Raw genomic sequence first — 22,580 nt, 5'->3', positions numbered from 1 at the left:
AGCCTCCACACAGTAGCTATGTAGAGCTTTGTGGTGTGGAGGGCCTCGTACTGACTCTCCGTTCCATGAGTAAATTTCATCCAGTGTAATTGGTCTACATACCAGTCGGTCAATTTACTACCTTTCAGTTTTAAAATAATTTGAAGAGGGAAAACCCGTGCTAATTTCTGTTACAATTCTTTGTAGTTGATATTGATGTGAAGTTTCTGTAGCTAGATTTGTTTGGTTGAAAGATTATAAAAATTTCCATTATCCCCGAATCAGCCTGTTCATAATTGGTATTTATCTCTTGTGGTATCTGAGCAGGATTTTTTAAATAGAAGGTCCCTTTCCCCATAATTACATAGCCCAAAACCCTATCCCATAAATCTGGAAATCTTTAGTCTGATTTTGCAATGTAATTTGTCGTGGCTTTTTTCTGTCTACAAAGGGGTTGAAAAGATACTCTAATAAAAATGTGATCATTGCCAAATAATTTTTTTTAATCTTCTATTGAAATTTTTAAGTATCCCAGAAATACTCCCAAAACCATTTGTAATCCACTAGAGATTATATTGACTAGCATTGTATTGGAAACCTTTATTGGGAGGTGTGAAGCTTTTTGCTGAATCCAGTGTTTCTGCTGGCAGTATCAGATTTCTGAAACAGACAGTTTTTTCGTTTTCTCCACTGCTTCTCCTCTCCCCATTTTTCAGGACATTTAACTAAAAAAAAACCTTTTTATAAGATCGGGGACAGAAGAAATGTGATTAATGTGACAGAATTAAACTGAGTATCATTATCATCAGAGAAATTCCATTATATAAGAATGTAATTACTACATTGTCTGAAAAATGTTATGGAAAGTTCTGAGTCAACCTTCAGGAAAGAGAGCATTTTTCCTCATCATCAGTGACTCAGAATGCCCTCCTAACGTCTTTCATAAGCTTCCTGAGTGCATGTCCCCAGGTATCTGTACAACTGTTCTACACACACTGGCTGTGATTTGCATTAATAAAGACAGTACTTCTCTGTCCACATAAAAGAGCATGATCATATTTTTATTTAGTTTGTGTCTGTAATGGTGGGTGACCAGAGCAGAGGTGGGCAAACTTTTTGGCCCGAGGGCCACATCTGGGTGGGGAAATGGTAAGCAGGACCGGGGAAGGGGGTTGGGGTGTGGGGTATAGGAGGGGATGCGGTGTGCAGGAAGGGGCTCAGGGCAAGGGATTGGGGCAGAGGAGGGGTGCGGAGTGTATGAGGGGGCTCAGGGAAGGGGGTTGAGGTGCAGAGTGAAGGAGGGGGCTCAGGGCAGGGGGTTGTGTGCAGGAGGGGCATGGGGTGCGACGGGCTCAGGGCAGGGGGCTAGGGTTCAGGAGGGGTGCGGCAGGGGGCTCAGGGTAGGGGTTTGGGGTACAGGAGGGGTGTGGGGTGCGGCAGGGGGCTCAGGGCAGGGAGTTGGGGTGCAGGATGGGTGCGGGGTGCAGGAGCGGTTCAGGCTCTGGCCTGGCGCAGCTTACCTAAAGCGGCTCCGGGGGGCAGTGGCACACACCGGGGCCAGGGCAGGCTCCCTGCCTGCCCTGGCCCCACGCTGCACCGCTCACCATGTCCTTGCGCTGTCCCTGGGAGACAGGGGGCACAGGGCTCCGCGCACTGCCCTTGCCACACCTCCAGGTACCTCCGCAAAGCTCCCATTGGCTGCGGTTCCCTGTTCCTGGCCAGTGGGAGCTGCAGGGGGTGGTGCCTGGAGGCAAGGGCAACACACAGAGCCCTCTGTCCCATCCCTCCGGGCCCCAGGGACATGGTACCAGCTGCTTCTGAGAGTGGCGCGGGGTCTGCGGCACCACAGGGGGCAATCCCACGCGCTGGATCCAAAGCCCTGAGGGGCTGGATCCGGCCCACGGGCCATAGGTTACCTACCACTGGACTAGAGGATACATGTGTAGTTTCAATACTTGGATGGTCAGCGAGTCATTTTGATGATAGAAAAAAAGATTTGCGAACTTGTAAAGTTTGGGAAGTCACATTATATTGTAGATGTTCTTGCCACATCTATTGTAAGATGTAGTATGTATAATTTCTTAATAATATGCTCTGAAATAACAGATTTTCAGGAATGATTTATTTTAACATTGATTTTGCTGTTTAGTGCAGAAAACATTATCATTGCCAGAAATTATACCATATACTTTCAAAAATGCTACTCATTCTGGTTAGCTGGAAGCTTTGAATACCTGTTTTTCATGTTCTAGAGATTAGATACTGAACATTGTGTTTGTATCAGGACATTTAGAAAGTTAGTATTATAAAAATCAGCAAAAAACTTCAGGAAAGGTCAAGTAAAATCTGTTGGCATGGATATTTATCAAGAAACCTTTACAACACTTAGTTCTAATTGTGCAAGGGAAAACTTATCATTAAAGCCTGAAGTAGTATGACACATTGTTTAACAAATGTGCAGGTTGTTTTGTTTGTTTTTCCCCCAAGAATGTAAGCTACATGTTAACAATTCCATATACAAAGGAAGATTTAGCCCCGAGCAATCTACTGACTTCAAAACACAAACATATGAGAAGATAACCACAGTATATCCTTTTATTGTTAGAACTAGAGATGGTGAGTTATTATTCAGATTAAGTAGTGCTCTTTCTGCAAACTATTAGAAAACGATGGTTTCACATTATATAGCAAGAAGGTAGGATGTTTCCTGCCCTGATTAAACTTCCTGCAAGCAGAAGAGATGAATAATACAACAAAAAATAGCTAAAAGCTTATTGTACATCTTTCCTCCATGCCTTTAATACCTTTCATTTTCCCAGCAGCCTCAAAAAGCTTTAAAACCAAGCTATATTTGTATCTCCATTCTGGCTTTATAAATACTGGTTCACCATAATAAAACAACTGGGCCTAAAATATAATCTTGCTTCAACAGGAGGTAGTCCTCCTACTTCCGAACAAGCAACCTTTTCCCTCCAACAGTTGCTTGGTCTGACAGCATGTCTGCTGAGAGGAGAAATCTAAACAGATATAATTTATCAAACTCTGCCACACAAATTCTTCAGTCTGCAAGAAAAGTCGCAACAAATTCCATCTACTCAAATCGATGGAAAAGGTTTGTAGCTTTCTGTCACCTTAAAAGACAAAAACCATGCACTTGCCAGCTTTCAACCATTTAAGACCAAGTATCAAAACTGTTTCACGCAGGAGTATGCTTGAGAGTTCTCATGGAAAACCTAGGCCATAATTCTGTATCTGCTTTCAAATTTTAAGAAGAGATAAATTAGTAGCCCTCAGTCTAATCTAAAATGTGATTCTGGGGATGAAAAACTAACCCATAACTATGTAGAACCAAGAGATGACAAAACTGTTAAAAGAAGATTTCTTAAATATCGATCTGAACTTCTGAAATAATCTAGCCCATAAAATTCATCTTCAGATTTTGACAATTTCAGATAACAAATATGTGTTAACAAACATGTGGACAGGGGGGATCCAGTGGACATAGTGTATTTAGATTTCCAGAAAGCCTTTGACAAGGTCCCTCACCAAAGGCTCTTATGTAAATTAAGTTGTCATGGGAGAAGAGGGAAGATCCTTTCATGGATTGAGAACTGGTTAAAAGACCGGGAACAAAGGGCAGGAATAAATGGTAAATTTTCAGAATGGAGAGGGATAACTATTGGTGTTCCCGAAGGGTCAGTCGTAGGACCAATCCTATTCAACTTATTCATAAATGATCTGGAAAAAGGGGTAAACAGTGAGGTGGCAAAGTTTGCAGACGATACTAAACTGCCCAAGATAGTTAAGACCAAAGCAGACTGTGAAGAACTTGAAAAAGATCTCACAAAACTTAAGTGATTGGGCAATAAAATGGCAAATGAAATTTAATGTTAATAAATGTAAAATAATGCACATTGGGGAAAAAATAACCCCAAGTATACATACAATATGATGGCAACTAATTTAGCTACAACTAATCAGGAAAGAGATCTTGGAGTCATAGTAGATAGCTCTCTGAAGATGTCCATGCAGTGCACAGCAGCAGTCAAAAAAGCAAACAAGATGTTAGGAATCGTTGAAAAAGGGATAGAGAATAAGACGAAGAATATCTTATTGCCCTTATATAAATCCATGGTACACCCACATCTTGAATACTACTTACAGCTGTGGTCTCCTCATCTCAAAAAAGATATACTGGCATTAGAAAAGGTTCAGAGAAGGGCAAATAAAATGATTAGGGGTTTGGAACAGGTCCCATATGAGGAGAGATTAAAGAAACTAGGACTTTCCATCTTGGAAAAAAGGAAACTAAGGGGGGATATGATAGAGGTATATAAAATCATGAGTGGTGTGGAGAAAGTGAATAAGGAAAAGTTATTTACTTGTTCCCATAATAGAAGAACTAGGGGCCACCAAATGAAAGTAATGGGCAGCAGGTTTAAAACAAATACAAGGAAGTTCTTCTTTACACAGCACACAGTCAAAGATGCTTTTGCCACTGAGTAATCCCTCTCGTGGTTCATAAGACTATATTGCCTTTATTGGGAGATAAATGTTGCTTGGAACCATGAGCTCACCAGAAGCTGACCCTGAAGAAGGAAGCTGTTCTAACTTGTGTTGCTCAAGCTGAGAGACCACAGAAAGTCCCTACAATCTAACATATTCAGTATACTTAGATTTGCACATTATTTTGTGATACTGCTTTGTTTTTACTACATTGTTACAGAAATACACCTTGCCAATTAGGAGTAATCTTTTATTATTTATTTATTTATTTTAACTTTAGGGTGAACAATTGCAAACTTAAGTAAAGATTATTTTATTTCTTGTGCTGCATAGTCCACTGCCTCTAACGGGATCTGTCACTAAAAGCTGAACTATTTTTTATAATTTATTATCATTACACAAGATTGAGAATGCTCTCCTATCTAAGTTTTCTAAAATAGAGCAGTCTGACTGTGAATCATGGTTGCTTCTGAGTTATTTTTGGAGCTGCAGGAGTGTATCCCTAATTTAGGTTATAAGATAGTTTCCTTTTATAAACTCAGTTTGATCCTCTCTCACTTTCTGAAAAAAGAAAATCTACATTCCACCTGAAACTTATCTTCTGTAGTATCTAACCAAAGAAGAATTTGGGAATGTATCTCAAGAATAAAGAGACATTCTTTTTCAGATATGTCAGTGTGGATCCTGCATTAGGTGTGCATGCGCTTTCACGTGCACAGGACCGTAGTCTTTTTAATAGTAGTGTCCATTGGGCTGTGCCTAGGTTGCATATGTCCTTGTGCTCTGCTCCTCCTACCCTGGGGCACAAGGGCAGAGTAGCCACAATTGTTCCTCGGTTGCCTCTTACTGCCCATGGCAGTGAGATGAAACTAGTGGTGTTCATCTGCTGCCACTTGACTGTGATTATTCAGGTCAGATCAAAATCAATTTTCTCTATCCTTATTATATTTCTATTTTTTATGACTCTCAATTTGGAACTTTTTAAAAGGCCTTTTCGTTTCTCTTGGTGCACTGCACTCCTGTCCACAGCCAAAGGTCACAAAAAGGCTTCAGGGTTTAAGCCATCTTGAAACAGCTCAATCCCTCTCTCACCGATGGCAATAGCCGTGGTCTAGTCTGCCTCGTGGAGAGTAATATTCTGTATCGGTACACTGTGTGCTGATCATTCTCTACTCAGATGTGGAAGTTCTAGGGCACCTGCCTCAGGTTTTATATCCTGGAAAAATCCATGCGGTTACCTTTTATCCGGAAGAGGGGATCAATCTAAAAACACACCAGATCCTGTTCAAATTCTCCTCTTAGAACATCCTTACCAGTTGGCAGGTGACCCCAAAGACTGACATTGACAAGAAGTTGGCATTGGGAAGTTGACTCTGTCCCTGAAGACTAGTACTGCCTCTCCCCAGAAGCGAGGAAGATTGGCACAAAGAGGCAGACATGACCTCTTTGTGGGAGAACTAGACATCAGCCTTCCAGGGAGAAAACCACTCAGAGGCTAGCAATGCTGGATTGGCCTCAAGCTTTGTGCTTAAGAAAAAGGGCTTCGCACCAGCCTTGATGTTGGCTGCAGTGCTGGTGTTGATGTTGGCACCATCTACAGAATTGCTTATGGTACCTGATGTTTCTTTAATGGAGGAGTCTACCAAGGATGTCACTGGGGGATACAGAGACCTTTTTCAGCACTGGTGCATGCTTCCAGCCCAGCAGCAAGGTTCCCATATATGTCAGTTCTGCCCCTCGATGAGGTCTATTCATCATCTTTGTCACCAGAGTATACCTTCTCACTGATGTACAGCAGGGAGCCTTCTCCCCTGTGATCAGAATGGAACCCTACGGAGCAGACCAGAGGCAGCCCATCACATGGATAGCAATGAATTGGCCAACCCCAGCAAATCCAGCCATATCGGTATAGTGTGCCACTATGGCCCTACTGGAGTTATTAGGGTACACCATCTCACATCTCTGTCTGTCTTCTTTGAGGGACAGACGGAGATGTGATGCCTGTCATTTCCATCACTGAGGAAGGACTCTTGGCACCGTCAGGCATTTCTGGTACAGAGGAGATCCACACCTCAACAGGACTCTTGGCACTGGTGCTGAGGAAGAAGCAGCGGAAGACTGGCTGGGCACTCACCAACTCCAAGGTCTGCCACTCACAGGGAAGCCAGGAGAGTGCAACCTGTGCCGAGCCAATCAGATTCAACAGCTGCCGCCATAGTACCATTGCCTCAGGCTGTGGGAAGGGACCCATTGAGTCTGTTACCGTTGGACTCTCCACCAAGGGAGAGCCATTGGGATACAGCCTTGGCACTACCATCTACACAAGAGACATTTGAGACAGCAGGGGAGCTACTGTCATTCTTGGTATCGCCATCCCCAGGTGCAAACTGGCACTGAAGGCAAAAGCTCCTACAGCACCAAGGCCTCAGGTGCTATCGAAAGGGAAACCAGTGATGATGGTCGCAGAGTCAGTCGCCTTCCTCCTGGCAGTGCTCTCCGGCACTGGTAGGTACTGCTCCGTGGTGGTCACCAAGGAGCGACTCCTCTCAGTTGATGCATCATGCATCCGATGAAGTGAGCTATAGCTCACGAAAGCTTATGCTCAAATAAATTGGTTAGTCTCTACGATGCCACAAGTACTTCTTTTCTTTTTCCTCTCAGTTAGACTCCAAGGCAGAGTCTTCTGCTTCCTACAGGAGCCGGCATTGATCCGAGCGCTGTTACCCAATGGCTGACATAAACCAAGGGTTCCTGCCAATGGCTTGGCCAGCACAGTGGTAAATGCCAGTGCAGTGGACATTTCGACCAGTCCAGGAGTCACAGTCGAGGAGATCGTACTCTGTTGTTTCGGCGTGTAGAGCTCCCCCACCACCTTCTTCAGTGCAGAAACCTCGAGTTGGTACCAAGCCTAGCACCAATCCCCAGGACCTGGTACTGCAGGATCCTTCCAGGGCCGAGGGAGAAGAACAAGGCCCTGTACGCATGCAGGCATCTTCATCTTCCTCACCTGATGAGACTGTAGCAGGGACAGCAGTTGCACCCTTTGAGGACGATTACAGGGCTCACCAAGAGCTCCTCAGAAGTGTTGCTCAAAGCCTGGGGGTTCAGGAAAAGGAAATATCTGAATCCTCTCACACCTTGGTGAACATCTTGACCTCTTCTGGTCTGTCACGAGTGACATTTCCTCTGAACAATGCCCTTCTAGAACCCATTAAGGCTCTCTGGCAGTTTCTAGCCTTGCTACAACTCTCCTCAAAGAGGATGGAGAAAGAGTACTTTGTTCCTAAAAAAGGGTTTGAATTTTTATATCCCGATCCTCTGCCGGGGTTGCTAGTGGTGTCAGTGGCCAACAAACGGAAGAGACAAGGGCAGCAAGGACTCCCCCCCGCGTCCCCAAGCCAAAAATGCCAAAAAGTTGGTTCTCTTTGGCGGGAAGGTATATTCTATCAGGGGAGGCGGGCCCCAACTCCAGATCATCAACCAACAGGTGCCTCTGAGCTGCTACAACTTCAACTCTTGGGGCATGATGTCCAGATTCAAAGAGTTGTTGCCACAGGTGTCCAGGGTCAAATTCTCAGCTCTAGTCAAGGAAGGGAGAGCGGTGGCAAAAGCATCCTTCAGACAGCCTTTGACGTAGCAGACTCTGCTGGTCAAATCATGGCTTCCACTGCAGTCATGAGAAGAAATGCATGGCCTCAGGCCTCCCCTACGAGGTCCAGCAGACTATCCAGGACCTCCCTTTTGAGGACACATTGCTCTTTTCAGAGCAAATAGATTCAAAGCTCCACAGCTGGAATGATTCTAGAGCAGTGGCAGGCAACCTGCAGCCCACGGCCCACACGTGGCCCGCCAGTGGATTACCCTGACGGGCCGCATGTTGCCCACAGGTTGCTCGCTGCTGCTCTAGGGCCACTCTAAAATCCCTTCGGTTGCACATCCCGGCTTCTATAAGGAAACTTTCTAAGCCCCAGCCATGGCCCTGTTTCTACCAGCCTCAGTCAAAGTAAGACTACAGTAAGAGGTGGGGCTGTAAGAAGAGGCCTCATCCCCAGTCCTCGTCAGCCCCAGGCCTGGCCATGCCAGACAACCGTCTGGGTCTAAACAAACCTTTTGAGGGTACATTTGAAGATGGCATACCAGGCCAGTGTCTGGATCCACCTTCCCCAATTAATGTGGACTAGATATTACACTTCTGTCAAACATGGGCCCATACCACCTCAGACAGCGGGTGCTACACACAATAGGACTGGGATACACCCTGCAATTCAGTTCTTCCCCTGCTCCCTCCCTCCCACCCCCCACCTTCCGGGACCCTTCACACAAGCAACTTCTAATCAAGGAGGTGCAAACACTTCTGCAAGTGGGAGCAGTAGAGGAGGTTCCTCCGGAGCTAGGGGGCAGAGGTTCTTCTACTGCTATTGCCTAATCCCAAAGGCCAATGGTGGTCTGAGACCCATCCTGGACCTGTGAAACCTTAACAAATGCATGAAGAAGCTGAAGTTCCACATGGTCTCCTTGGCCTCCGTTGTCCCCTCCTGGGTTCCAGGGGAATGGTATGCCACCCTTGCCTTGAAGGACGCTTACTTTCATATCTCAATATCCCAGGGTCACAAGAAATTCCTCTTGATTCATTGTGAGCCAGGTACACTACCAGTTTACCCTGTTCCCATTCACCCTGTCAGCAGCCCCTTGGATATTTACAAAGTGCATGGTAGTTGTCACAGCCTTCTTGAGGAAGCAAAGGGATAGATTTACCCTTACCTCAATGACTGGCTGATCAAGGGTCGGATCAAGGCCCAGGTGCAGGCAAATGTAAGTTTAATACTGTCAACCTTCAAGAAGTTAGGCCTGTTGATAAACATTCAGAAATCAACACTCTCTCCAGTTCAAAGATTAAAATTTATAGGGGCCGTCCTTGACTCCGTCCAAGCCAGAGCCTTCCCTCCGAAGACCCAGTTCCAGGCCCTAGGTATGTTCACAGAGAGCCTCAGAAATCACCCCACCACCATAGCAAGAAACTGCACATATGGCCTCATGCACTTACGTGGTACAGCATGCAAGAGTACGACTCAGACCTCTCCAGACTTAGCTAGCGTCAGTGTACAGGCCAGGATCGCTTGGACATGGTTGTCACTCTTCCCCCTTCGGTGATCGCCACTCCTTTGATGGTTGGACTTGAGGACAGTAGGTGCAGGTGTCCCATTCTCAAGACCACATCTGTCAATATCTGTAGTCTCCAACTGCACCTGCACTGGGTTGGGTGGCTCATCTGGAGGTACTCAGAACCCAGGGCCTCTGGTCCCAGGCGGAGCTCTTGCTACACATCAATGTGAGGGAACTCAGAGCAGTGCGCCTTGCCCGCCAAGCGTACCGGCTCCATCTGGAAGGCAAGTTTGAGCTGGTACGTGCAGACCACACAACAGCAATGTTCTATATAAACAGACAGGGTGCAGTGCATTCCTCTCACCTATACCATGAAGCTCTTCGCCTGTGGGAATTCTGCATAACCCACTCAATCCACCTTGAAGACTGCTATCTTTCAGGGGCTCAGAACTAATTAACTGATTGTCTCAGCAGATCCTTCTCCAGTCACAAGTGGTCCATTTGCCCAAATATTGTGAAGGACATTTTCCAGAGATGGGGAGCTCCCCAGATAGACATGTTCGCGACGAGGCACAACAGGAAGAGTGTGCAATTCTGCTCCTTCCTGAATCACAGCCCAGGCTCACTCACGGATGTGTTTCTTCTCCCTTAGAAGGACCATCTCATTTATGCATTCCCTCCCATTCTGCTTATACACAAGGTCCTGCTGAAGGTCAGAAGGGGAAGTATCAAGCCTGATCATGATTGCCATAGCCTGGTCATGTCAACAATGGTTCACCACCCTTGTGTTCCCACCGAGAGGTCCAGCAGTCAGCCTGCCTCCATTTCCAGATCTGAACTCCCAGGACCACGGCCGCCTACATCATCCGAACCCTCGAGTCCCTTCATCTCATGGCCTAGAAGTTCCATGGCTGAACTCCTTGGAGCTAGCATGCTCCAGACCGGTCCTTTCGGGGAGCAGGAAGCGATTCACTGGAGCTGGCAAAGTGGAAAAGGTTCTCAATCAGGTCAGCACAAAGATGTGTTTCACCCATGCCGTCATCATTCGTTCTGGACTGCTTACTTCATCTGAAGCAGCAAGAGCTATCTGTGTCATCGATCAGAGTCTAATTGCTGCGATTTTGGTGTTTCACCCATGGGTAAATGGCCAGTCCGTCTTTGCAGACTTGATCTATAATCATTTCCTCAAAGGCCTGAACAGCCCTTATCTCCAAGTATGACAACCAATCTCACCTTGGGATCTAAACCTGGTATTATCCAGGTTCCTGGGTCCCCCATTTGAACCCTTGGCAACATGCTCTCTCCTCTGCTTCTCCTGGAAGATGGCCTTTCTGGTGGCTATTACTTCATCTAGAAGGGCCTCAGAGAATAGGTCCCTTACTTCAGAATCTCTTTACACAGTATTTTTTAAGGACAAGGTCCAGCTGTGCCCTCACACAACCTTCCTCCCGAAGGTGGTTTCATAATTCCATCATAACTAGGGCATTTTCCTGCCAATCTTCTATCCGAAATCACATGCCAATAGCCAGGAACAGACTTCACTCACTAGATGTCAGACATGCACTTGCCTTCTAATAGGACTAAATCATTTCGGAAAATTATTCAACTTTTTGTGGTGGTGGCAGACAATGAAAGGTCTTCCAGTATCAGCCCAGAGAATCTCATCATGGATCACTTCTTGTATCCACACATGCTATGACCTAGTGAATGTCCCTGCCCCGGCCCTAATGGCACATTCCACAAGGGCACAAGCATCTTCAGCTGTGTTCCTGGCACAGGTCTCAATCCAGAACATCTGTAGAGCGGCAACACTCCTTCGGTTCACACTTTTGCATCGCACTATGACATCATTCAGCAGGCTAGAGACAATGCTGGATTTGGCAGAGCTGTGCTACAGTCTGCTAGTTAATGAACTCCAAAGCCTTCTCCTACATCTGCTTGGGAGTCATTTACATTGGAATAGGCATGAGCAAGCACTCGAAAAAGAAAAACGGTTACTGACCTTCCATAATTGTTGTTCTTTGAGATGTGTTTCTACTGTCCGTTCCAAACCCCTTCTCTCCCCTCGCCCCCCCACCTCTCTATCAGAGTTAGCTGGCAAGAAGGAACTGAGGGTGCGTTAGGGCCCTATGTACTGGCTCTATGAAGACGCGACTCCAGGAAGCACCAGAGCCGACCTGACAGATACCACTGAGGGAAAACTTTCCGGTGGCAGTGCACGTGCCATATGCACACCTATGTTGGAATGGACATAAGCAAAACATCTCAAAGAACAGCAGTTATGGAAGGTTAGTAACTGTTTTTTTCTGGGATTGGTTCCATCTTGTATCTAACAGCACTGCTGCTGTTGTGAGGAAAAGGTTATTCTTATAGCTGCAGAAATCCTTCTGTTCAAGGTAAGTTTTTTGCTTTCCACAATTCCTGGGAAATAGTTTCCCCATCATTTCGTTCTAGCCCTTAGCACTCTTTTGGAAGGTTGTTGAATGCATGGGCATTCCTAGCACTCTGGGATCCTAGTACAGTAAATGGAGCATGCACACCAATTGTAGCCTGTTCATTTCATACCTCAAAAGTGCCAAAGCCTTAGGGCCACAAAGCTGCTGCAGGCAAGATGTTAAAATCCTGCACCAGTTGGCATCTTAGGCATCTGCAAAACTATTCACAAAAGTCCCTGGGGGCATTGGGGAAAAAGTATACAAGTCTCATCTGAGGCATATTTGTAAGTTTCTATTCCCCTGCAGAGTCATCCTCAGTTTATAAAGTTCTTGTTTTATTGGGGGAGGAGGGCAAGACTTTAAATGCCTGCCTATTTTTCTACTTTTACAATAACTAAGCTCTTCTTATCATTCCCCCCCCTCCCATTTCTGTGATTTACTAATCACTACTTCCCATTAGTGGTGAATGAGGGGAGAAGCTGCTAACAAAGAAATTATCAGGTAAGAAATTTCTCCTTCTGTTAACAGCTTCTCACCTCATTCAACCTACCCTAGTAGTCTGGTAAATGATCAGAATACAAATTGATGTTTTTCTGTAAAGGGAGACTTGGGTATAACTGTCTTAAGGTTAATTAATATATTAATGCTAATAATTGGTTGCTGGAGTGTTTTTAAAGCTTTAGAAAAACTGTTCTGGTGGCCTAAGATGAAGAGCAGGGCTTAGTTCTGGAGCCTCTGGCAACAACATTGGACTGCCTCCAAATTACATAGGTAGGGGACACTAACTTGTTAGTGATGAAGGAGGAGAGAAGCTGCTAGCAGAAAATTATAAGGTAAGAAATTCCTCATTCATTCAGTTCCATCACGGTCCACCTTGGAGAAGTCTACATATGTTCCACCTGTTCAGTCTTGTTCAGTCTTCTCACATCCCACAGCATCTAGATTCCTGAAAGGATTATTGCATACTTGCCCACCTATCAATCCTCCTATAACTTTCTTTCAAGCCACTTTCAGAATGGCGCTTGCACTATCTTACCCTCAAGGTGGGTTGTCTTAGTCATCATCACATAGGCTATAAGGGTCAGTTATCTCCAAGCTCTAACTCCCTCCCTCGCCATACAGTATTCCACAGAGATAGGGTGGTGTTGAGACCTTACCTGAAGTTTATTCCTAAAGTGGTCTTGAAATTTCATTGAACCAGTCCATCAGTTTATTCCTGTTCTCCCCTAAACCTTGTTCTGTTCCGGAGAAGGAAAAACTCCATACTCTGAATGTTTCAGGAGCCTTATTATACTACATTGATAGTTTGAAGGGCTTTAGTCTGTCATCTTGGGTACGTCTACACTGCCCGCCGGATCGGCAGGTAGTGATCACTCTATCGGGGATCGATTTATCACGTCTAGTGTAGACGAGATAAGTCGATCCCCGATCGCTCTGCCGTCGACTCCTGTACTCCACCGCAGCGAGAGGCAGAATCGGAGTCAACGGGGGAGCAGCAGCAGTCAACCCCGCACTGTGAGGATGCGAGGTAAGTCGACCTAAGATACGCCAACTTCAGCTACACTATTCTCGTAGCTGAAGTTGCATAGCTTAGGTTGATCTCCCCGCTTCCCCCCAGTGTAGACCAGGCCCGTGTCTCTTCATGGCTATTGTCATAAATATAAAGGGAAGGGTAATCACCTTTAAAATACCTCCAGGCCAGAGGAAAAATCCTTTCACCTGTAAAGGGTTAAGAAGCTAAAGGTAACCTCGCTGGTACCTGACCAAAATGACCAATGAGGAGACAAGATACTTTCAAAAGCTGGGAGGAGTGAGAAAAACAAAGGGTCTGTGTCTGTGTGATGCTTTGGCCAGGGACAGAACAGGAATGAAGTCTTAGAATTTAGTAAGTAATCTAGCTAGGTATGCGTTAGATTATAATTTCTTTAAATGGCTGAGAAAATAGCTGTGCTGAATAGAATGAATATTCCTGTCTGTGTGTCTTTTTTGTAACTTAAGGTTTTGCCTAGAGGGATTCTCTATGTTTTGAATCTAATTACCCTGTAAGGTATTTACCATCCTGATTTTACAGAGGTGATTCTTTTTTACTTCTATTAAAAGTCTTCTTGTAAGAAAACTGAATGCTTTTTCATTGTTCTAAGATCCAAGGGTTTGGGTCTGTGGTCACCTATGCAAATTGGTGAGGATTTTTACCAAACCTTCCCCAGGAAGTGGGGTGCAAGGGTTGGGAGGATTTTGGGGGGAAAGACGTTTCCAAACAACGTTTTCTCAGGAACCCAGATAAAGTTTGGTGGTGGCAGTGGAAGTCCAAGGGCAAAGGGTAAAATAGTTTGTACCTTGGGGAAGTTTTAACCTAAGCTGGTAAAAGTAAGCTTAGGAGGTTTTCATGCACATCCCCACATCTGTACCCTAGAGTTCAGAGTGGGGGAAGGAACCTTGACAGCTATCTTTGGTACTTCGAAGGGGTAAGCCCTCTCCTCTCCTTTGAGAGGATATTAAAACAGATCATGCCGTGCATATTGGTCTGCTACCAAATGGCTGATGTATCTTTCCTTCCACAAATTAAGGCTTACTCCACTGGAGCGCAAGCTACGGCCACTCTGCTTTAGGAACGTACCCATATCTGGAAACTGTAGCCTCTTGACTTTCTTTAAGTATTACGCCCTTGATCTAATTGAAAGGTCAAATGCCAATTTCAGAAGAGCAATATTGCAATCGTTGTGTTAAAGCAAGACTCTTCAATCCCACCTTCCAGATTGGACACTAATCAGTCACCTAGAGTGAGATCCACACTGACCCATACTCAAGAAAGAACATTACGTACCTTACAATAACTGAGGTTCTTTGAGATGATGTTGTCAGTGTGGATTCCATGACCCTGTCTCCATCCCCACTTTTCAGAGTCCTCCACATCTAGGATTCTGCATTAGCTAGTGAACTGTGGCTTCCGTGCTATTTTATGCCCTCACCAGGGGCAAACAGTATGACAGGACTTTCACAGTGCAGGCACAGCCCAACATACTGCTATACCAGTTTCCCACACTTGAGGCACATGCGTACCTAAAGTGGGATTCATGTGCTGCTGACCGCACCCTGAAGAACCACAGTTCATATATGGATAATTAACTTGTTTTTGGTTTTTTAAGATGTGGGATTTAGAAAAAAGGGATTTTTTTCCATTTGAAAGCATGTGCTAACATTTTTGTACAGTCATTCACTGTCACTAATGAGAGCAATTGCACAGGACTATAAGTTGGGTCGAAAATTTTGGATTTGTTCCTTTTTGAAAATTTGAACCTCTGAGAGTTGCTTTGGGTCTCTACAGATATGCATGTCTTCTTAAAAAGCTCTTAATTTACTGGCATAGCAGCTTCCAAGCTTCTAAATTCCTTTGGGGCAACCTCAGTGAGACCTCAAGGAGCTTAGAAGTTCCTTTGAGAGAGTTTAAAAGTTATCTGAACAAAGTTGTTTTTTATGGAATCTGCACCAAATTTTAAATATAGCAAATTCTTCAGAGAAGTGTTTGTCAGATAGTCTTCAGAGAAATTATTAGCACCTCAGATTTTGTAGTGGAGATTAAAGGAAAAACATCAATGTAAAAATCACACTTTTGTCAGAACATATTTTACATACTGTTGTTTCTTTTTGGTTTGCTTACTTTATGCACTTAATAACTTTTTGTGTAGTCAGCTTGTGTTCCTGTGTATACTCACAGTTTTCAATATTTTCTGTGTGTTGCAACAGTGAAAAGGAACATTTTTTAATATGGGGGAAAGTGATTTAAAAAGTTACAAAAACTGGTGCAGGGTCTCAGAAGCTCATGAAACACTTGCATTTATATCAACATAATTATCCAACCTTGGATGTGACATTTCCAGACAAGTCTTTTAAGAGTTATTTTGGGAACTATATTCTGTAAACAAAAAGGAGCTGAATGTGGAAGTTCAAAAATTATTAGAAGTCAAGTCATTTTATGTCAATATTTGCATTAAAGAGAAATAGCAAGTTCTTGGTTCCTAACCTTTAGTGACTTGTGAAGTTTCCCAGTGTTTCATGGCTAAAGTCCAAGTCCCTTGTTCTTCAGACACTTAGGGCAGGTCTACACCATGGAGGAAAGTCAATCTAAACTACGCAATTTGAGTTATGTTAGTAGCGTAACTCAAGTTGACATAGCTTAGATCTACTTACCACGGGGTCCACACTACACTATGTTGATGGCAGACGCTCTCCTGTCAACACCCCTTACTCTTCTCGTTCCATTGGCGTACCGGAGTCAACGGGAGAGCGATCTGCAGTTGATTTAGCGGGTCTTCACTAGACCCGCTAAATTGACCCCTGGTGGATCAATCATCGCAGTGTCGATCCACTGGTAAGTGGAGACAAGTCCTTAACCACATTACAAACATGAAGTCAGTGGGACTACTTGCATGTGTAAAGTTAGGCATGCACATAAGCATCTTCATACACTGATGACACAAATTGATTTATTTTTTTTAATGTGGGTGCTTATAAAAATAACAACTATCTTATATATTTAATTTTTGATTTCGCTTTCTTTTTCATTATACAGCTTTTCACTGAAAATGTAGGATTAGTATCTGGATATGTATTACATGTGAAGACTGAATCTTGTCTTTCAGAGATCAGTAATGACTGGCAAAAAGCTGATGCAACTTGGACTAAAATGCAGGAAGAAAATGTTATTCCTCGTGAGAGAACTTTAAGGTTATTGGCTGATACTCTTAAGAACAATGGTCAAGAAGTACCATTTGATGTGCCTGAGGTAATTTGGGTTTAACTTTACATACAAGTGCAACATGTTTGTTCCTTTTGTTTGAATCATACTTTTTTTTCATGTCTCTTCATGGTGTATGTTTTTTATTAAACCATTTACTTTGTTTTAAAGATTTGGTATGAAGACCGTGTAGAATCAACTCCTGTTTCAGAAAATAACCCTGAGAAGAAAGTGTTGATGCTCTGCAAGAAGGGCAGTGTCCAAGGTAAACTGAAAACACGTTTTTAATTTTCTTTGGCTTTAAAAAAGCAAGGTTCTATTAATCAACAAAAGTAACCAATACTCTCAAAAACCTAATGCAATACTAGAGTCTAGAATCCAGGGTTTAAAATTGCAGTAGTAGTTTTGGAATCTCTTCCAGGCAAGTGTGTGATGAGTGCAGCATCCAGTTCTGCAGCATCCTTTGTGTAACTTTCATTTCGGAGTTATTTTGTCAGATTGTATTGATCGAATATCCAGGGATGATAATTTATGTTGAGAACAGTGTTAAAGACCACTGTGAGGCCACACAGCACTGATAGCTGTCCAAACATCTAGGCTTATTTAAAAAGAAAAAGTATAGGACAGGAGAATTTATCAGTAACCAGTTGAACATGTTGTATTGTTATATACAGGTTGTTCATTTTCATATATTCTATATCTAATCCTTGGATGCAGAAGCAATGAAATATCAAGTATGAGTAGGGAGGCAGTATTATCTGTGTATACAGCATTGGTGAGGCCATTACTGGACTACGGTGTCCATTTCTGGTGTTAACACTTTGAAAAAAATGTTGATAAATTGGAAAGGGTTCAAAAGAACAAGAATCATTTGAGATCTGGAAAACATGCCTTACAGTCAGAGATATAAAGAGCAGAGTCTATTTAGTTTATCCAAGAGAAGGTTAAAAGATTTGATCATGGTGTACAAGTACCTACTTGAGGAAGAGATTTATAGTTGACAACTCTTCCATATAGCAGCAAAAAGCATAATGAGATGCAGTGGTTTGAACCTGAATCTAGACAAATTCAGACTAGAAAATAAGGTGCAGGTTTTTAACATTGAGAGTAACTAGAAGAACTTTGGATGTCCCAGGGACATTTTTGAATCTCCACCACTTAAGTCTGTAAATCAATTTGAGATGTCTTTTTAAAAGATATGTTATAGTTAGGTCCCTACCACATTCATGGTCCAGTTGGGTCAATTTCAGAGTTATAGTATTTTTAAAATCATAAATTTCATGATTTCATCTATTTAAACCTGAAATTTCACTGTGTTGTAACTGTAGGGGTCCTGACCCAAAAGGCGGGGTTGGGGTTGATGGTGTTGCAACGTTATTGTAGGGGGGGGTCACAGTATTCCCACCCTTACTTCTATGCTACTACTGCTGGCAGTGCTGTCTTCTGAGCTGGGCAGCTGGAGAGCAGTGGCTGCTGGCTGGGAGCCCAGGTCTGAAGGCAGCGCTGCCGCCAGCAGCAGTACAGAAGGATGGAATGGTATGGTATTGCTACCCTTCTGCACTGCTGTCTTCAGAGCTGGGCCCTCTTCGGCCAAGCAGCTACTGGTCTCAGGCTGCCCAGCTCTGAAGGCAACTGCGCAGAAGTAAAGATGGCATGATATGGTATTGCCGCCCTTACTTCTGTGCTGCTGCTGGCGGGGCACTGCCTTCAGAGCTGGGTGCCTGGCCAGCAACCACCACTCTCCAGCCAGCCCAGGGTGGCAATACCGCAACCCCCGCTACAATAACCTTGCTACCCTCCCATGACTCCCTTTTGGGTCAGAACCCCAGATTGAAAAACGCTGGTGAAGTCTCTATAGTCTAGTACACAAAAGACCAAATTTCATGGTCTGTGACATGTTTTTCACAGCCGTGAATTTGGTAGGGCCCTAGCTATAGTTCAAACAGTAATTGTGGACTTAATGCAGAAGTTAATAGGTGAGATTCTTTGGCCTATGTTATGCTGGAGATTGGACTAGATTATCACAATGATCCCTTCTGGCCTGAATTAAAATCAATGCATGATACAAAGTTAAGAAATCTCTTTTACTTTAAAGGTAGACAACATATAGGCAGTTTTTTGGAATTTTAATTAATCTGAGGCTGAGCACTTTTCTTATCTGTATCCAACAATGAATTTTAGTTTATCGGTGCACACTGAGAATGGATGTGCATTTTTGTTATAAAGCATTGTGGAAGGTGAAGCATGCCAAGTGGTCATTTATACCCAGTCATTTTGGACTTCCACTTCCCTAGTTCTGAGGTCATTTCTTCTGCAGCACTCACTACCTGGAAGACATCATCATCATCATTATTATTTTTGTATTTACGTAAAGCTTCTAAATTCAGCATTCCCCTACGGTGCTTGTTGCTTTGCAGGATCAGATACTTAAGGTAGGAATCAAACGTGAGTCTGCCACATCACAAACATAAAAGGCCTATCACTGGGCCTCAGAGTGGTCCAGAAGTTAATTAGAAAGCGCTTCTAAAATATTATTAAACTTGCATTTTTTTTTTTTTAAAGCAAAATGTTAAAACAGAAATTACCTCCATCAAAGCAAAGGTAGAGCCAGTAATGAAGATTCATAGACAATTTTTAAAGATGCTGGCAAGATGAAAATGTTTGCTAAAATAATTTCAGAATGCATTTTAACCTTACTCCTAGAGAAATGTCTTTGTGTAATCTCTGATATTTTTTTCCTCTGACTTTCTCTTAATATTTTGAAAAAGATGTTTCAATATGCTGGGGAGAAACATATTTCCTCTTTTCATGTAAAAGAATTCTCTCCTTAGATGGAAATAAGACTTTGTTAGCTGGAGTGGGAGTAAGACAAGGGAGACACAGATTTCTCCCTCCTATCCCCCATATATTAGTAGTGATATGTCGTAGCATTTAAAAAAAAAGAATGCTTCGCCCCCTTCCTTCTATAGAGTACTGTCTCAAGGGTAAATTGTACCCTTCTACAGAAGTACCTGACATGAGAGAGAGCCAAAGGAGCAGTCTCCCTGTCGTCATGATCTGCAGGGAAGGAAATTCCTAGTCCCATGGAGGGTTCTCTCTGCCCTCCCTTCCCCAACTGATCTTATACTTCATTCTTTCCAGTATTGGTGCTGCCAATAGACAGGTGTATTTCCCACCTATGCAAAAGCCCATTCTCTGCTGCACAGCAGCATTAATTTATGCTTGGATAGCTGTTGCCATATGTGGAAAGGAGGAATGGAACTGAGTATAGTTATTCCATCCCTGCCATTCCCTTCAGAGGCGTGTCTGAAGAATCCCAAGTAGTGGGGACAGTGAAACCAAACTGGACCTCTCCTTTTCATCCTCTTCAATGCTCTTCACGGAAAACATGCATGAAACAGAGTTGTTACTCATTAAGGCAGCGGGGTGATTGGGTCTTAGCTTTTGAAGACTATTTGCATTCCTTCTTTTCTTTGCCTAAACACACATGACTGGTGGTCATCTGACACAGGGACTGATTAGAAAATCTAATTGGTTGGGTTAAAGATGCCAGCTCCATTTAGTGTATAATTTGTTGGATGATTAAGTCCTACAAATATGTTCTCTTGGAGATCTATGCCAGCATTAAACTGCGCAGGATGGAACTGCGGACATCTACGCCTTTTCAGTATCTCCGCAGTGGGTCAGCATACGCTATAATACTCCACAGAATTGTTTCGCTGTTACTGGAGAAACTGTTGTTAAAGCACCATCGAACTCCTGGAGCCCTTATTAGGGGGTTATGCATAAGTCTGCATGTACTGTGTACACATATGTAAGCATATATCTTATATGGCATATGCATATATCTTATATTTTGTATGCGTATCACTTTAATGGTAATCTCTGTATTATGACAGATTTAGGAGCTTCTTCAGGATGTTAATTTTTATACCAGTAAATTTGGGGGATGAAAAGGCAGGCTTGAAAATGGATATACCTTAAAAGGATCAGGTTCTGAAAACAGAACTAATTAATTTTTCTTTGGAAAGTGTTGAGGATGAGGTAATATTGATTTAATGTCCTTAAATATCATAAATGATAGGATTGAAGTGGGGAGGGAAACAAAATCATAAAAATTTTACACCTATTTATGAATATGGTTTGAATACCAAAGTAATTTCCTGAGGTAGGGTCATGCTTCTAAGATTTAAAGTTCAAACAAACAAACAAAAACTGCACCAATTTATTACTGATAGCCCTGACGCTTTGAGACTGAATTTACTGATAGATTGGTATTGCACATCTTACTATTACATTCTGTAGTGATCCTGGTAGATGATCCAGACCTGCCAGATATTAAGAATGAAAATTTTGTAGGAAAATATTCTGCTGAAAATACTGTGAAATGTGCCACATGCATGTGTGTTTAAAATCCTGTAAAAATTCACTTGTCAACTTTATGTAAACAATGTAATGTAATTTTGATATGAATACAATAGGATATTGTAAACAATTTCGTATGAATGCAATTTTTTTATTTGAAGGAAGTGAACTTAATCAGTTTAGAATATTAGTTATATAATTAGATTAATTCCTTGGCAGGGTGCTGTTTTAAGAATCCATTCTTTGAGGTTTTTTATTTATGAAAAACGATATATTAATTTTACTGACTTGATTCTGCATTGTTATAAGTTGGCCTTTGGGTAGTGTGTGCATGTGTCCAAGCAGTGGAAATTGCTGAACCAAATGTGACTGTGTTGTGAGACTTGAGATTTTGTGTTGGCAAGTTGTCACATTTCTAACAGCTCTCTCTGCTTAAAGTGGTAATATAACATGATATGATTTTTATGCCGGAAACTCTTTTGAATGCTAATATATTTGGGTAGTTTGAGTACAGCTTCTCATAAAAGGATGGCAGTTTGAGAAATAGTAAACTGATAATCCCTGTTCGGGGATATGGTCTCCATTTGAGAACCCTTTAGTCAGCTTCAGACCTGCAACTCAAGTGGAGTTTGTGTAAGATAATGCCAGTTTATTTTCAAAAGGTAAGTGGTGGAGGCAGTTATGAAATATTTTGCCATTTGGGAGGAAACAAATAAAATATTATAGCAGGGATGGCCAAACTTACTAACCCTCCAAGCCGCATACGACAATCTTCAGAAGTTAGAGAGCCGGGGTGTGTTTGACGGGACTCAGGGCTTCAGCCCTGTAGCAGGGTGATGGGGCTAGACATGAGACCCTCTCCCTACTGTTCAGAAACCCTTAGTTCCACCACCCTGCCACGGGGCAGAAGCCCCAAGCTCCCATAAACGGTCTTGTAGGCAGAGAATGGGGAGGGAGATGGGAGGGCTCCGCGAGCCACACTTCCACTGTAAAAGAGCTGCATGCAGCTCATAAGCCGCGGTTTAGCCCTCCCTGTATCATCGAAACAAGAGTTCTGAGGGTAGGATACAAAGACTAGTTAAGATTTTTAGTACTGTGTTTAACTAGCCACAACCTGTGGAAGGCTCATATGTGTAGCAGTAGTATTAAGGCTTACCATTTGTGGGCTTACAACTATTGGTGAATGATGCGGTCATGCTCTCATGAGTTGTCCTGGTATTCCAGTCACCAGATGGCATTGTTATACATACTGTATACATCCATGGATAACTGACATGCAAACACAGGGTTCTGCCATTGACTTCAGTGTAGGGTTGCCAACTTTCTACTTGCACAAAACTGGACACCCTTGCCCCATCCCTCCTTTGAGGCCTCACCCCCTGCCCCACCCCTTCTCCGAGATCCTGTCCCCACTCTCTCTGTTGCTCACTCTCCCCACGCTCACTCACTCGCTCATT

General features: G+C 43.3%; 1 protein-coding gene across 1 annotated transcript in view; it reads left to right on the top strand.

Annotated features, from left to right (window-relative positions):
• LRPPRC (leucine rich pentatricopeptide repeat containing) overlaps positions 1-22,580 on the top strand; it is a 168,059-nt gene that overhangs the window by 119,575 nt on the left and 25,904 nt on the right. Inside the window, exons 28-29 of the mRNA XM_084625253.1 lie at positions 16,664-16,806; positions 16,930-17,023. Coding sequence (XP_084481379.1) covers positions 16,664-16,806; positions 16,930-17,023 — 237 coding nt within the window. The remainder of the gene's footprint in view (positions 1-16,663; positions 16,807-16,929; positions 17,024-22,580) is intronic.

Source organism: Lepidochelys olivacea, assembly GCF_965140295.1.
Source record: "Lepidochelys olivacea isolate rLepOli2 genome assembly, chromosome: 3".
Taxonomy (NCBI): Eukaryota; Metazoa; Chordata; order Testudines; family Cheloniidae; genus Lepidochelys; species Lepidochelys olivacea.
The sequence above is the reverse complement of the archived record's forward strand: the minus strand, read 5'-3'. Positions and strand labels throughout refer to the sequence as shown.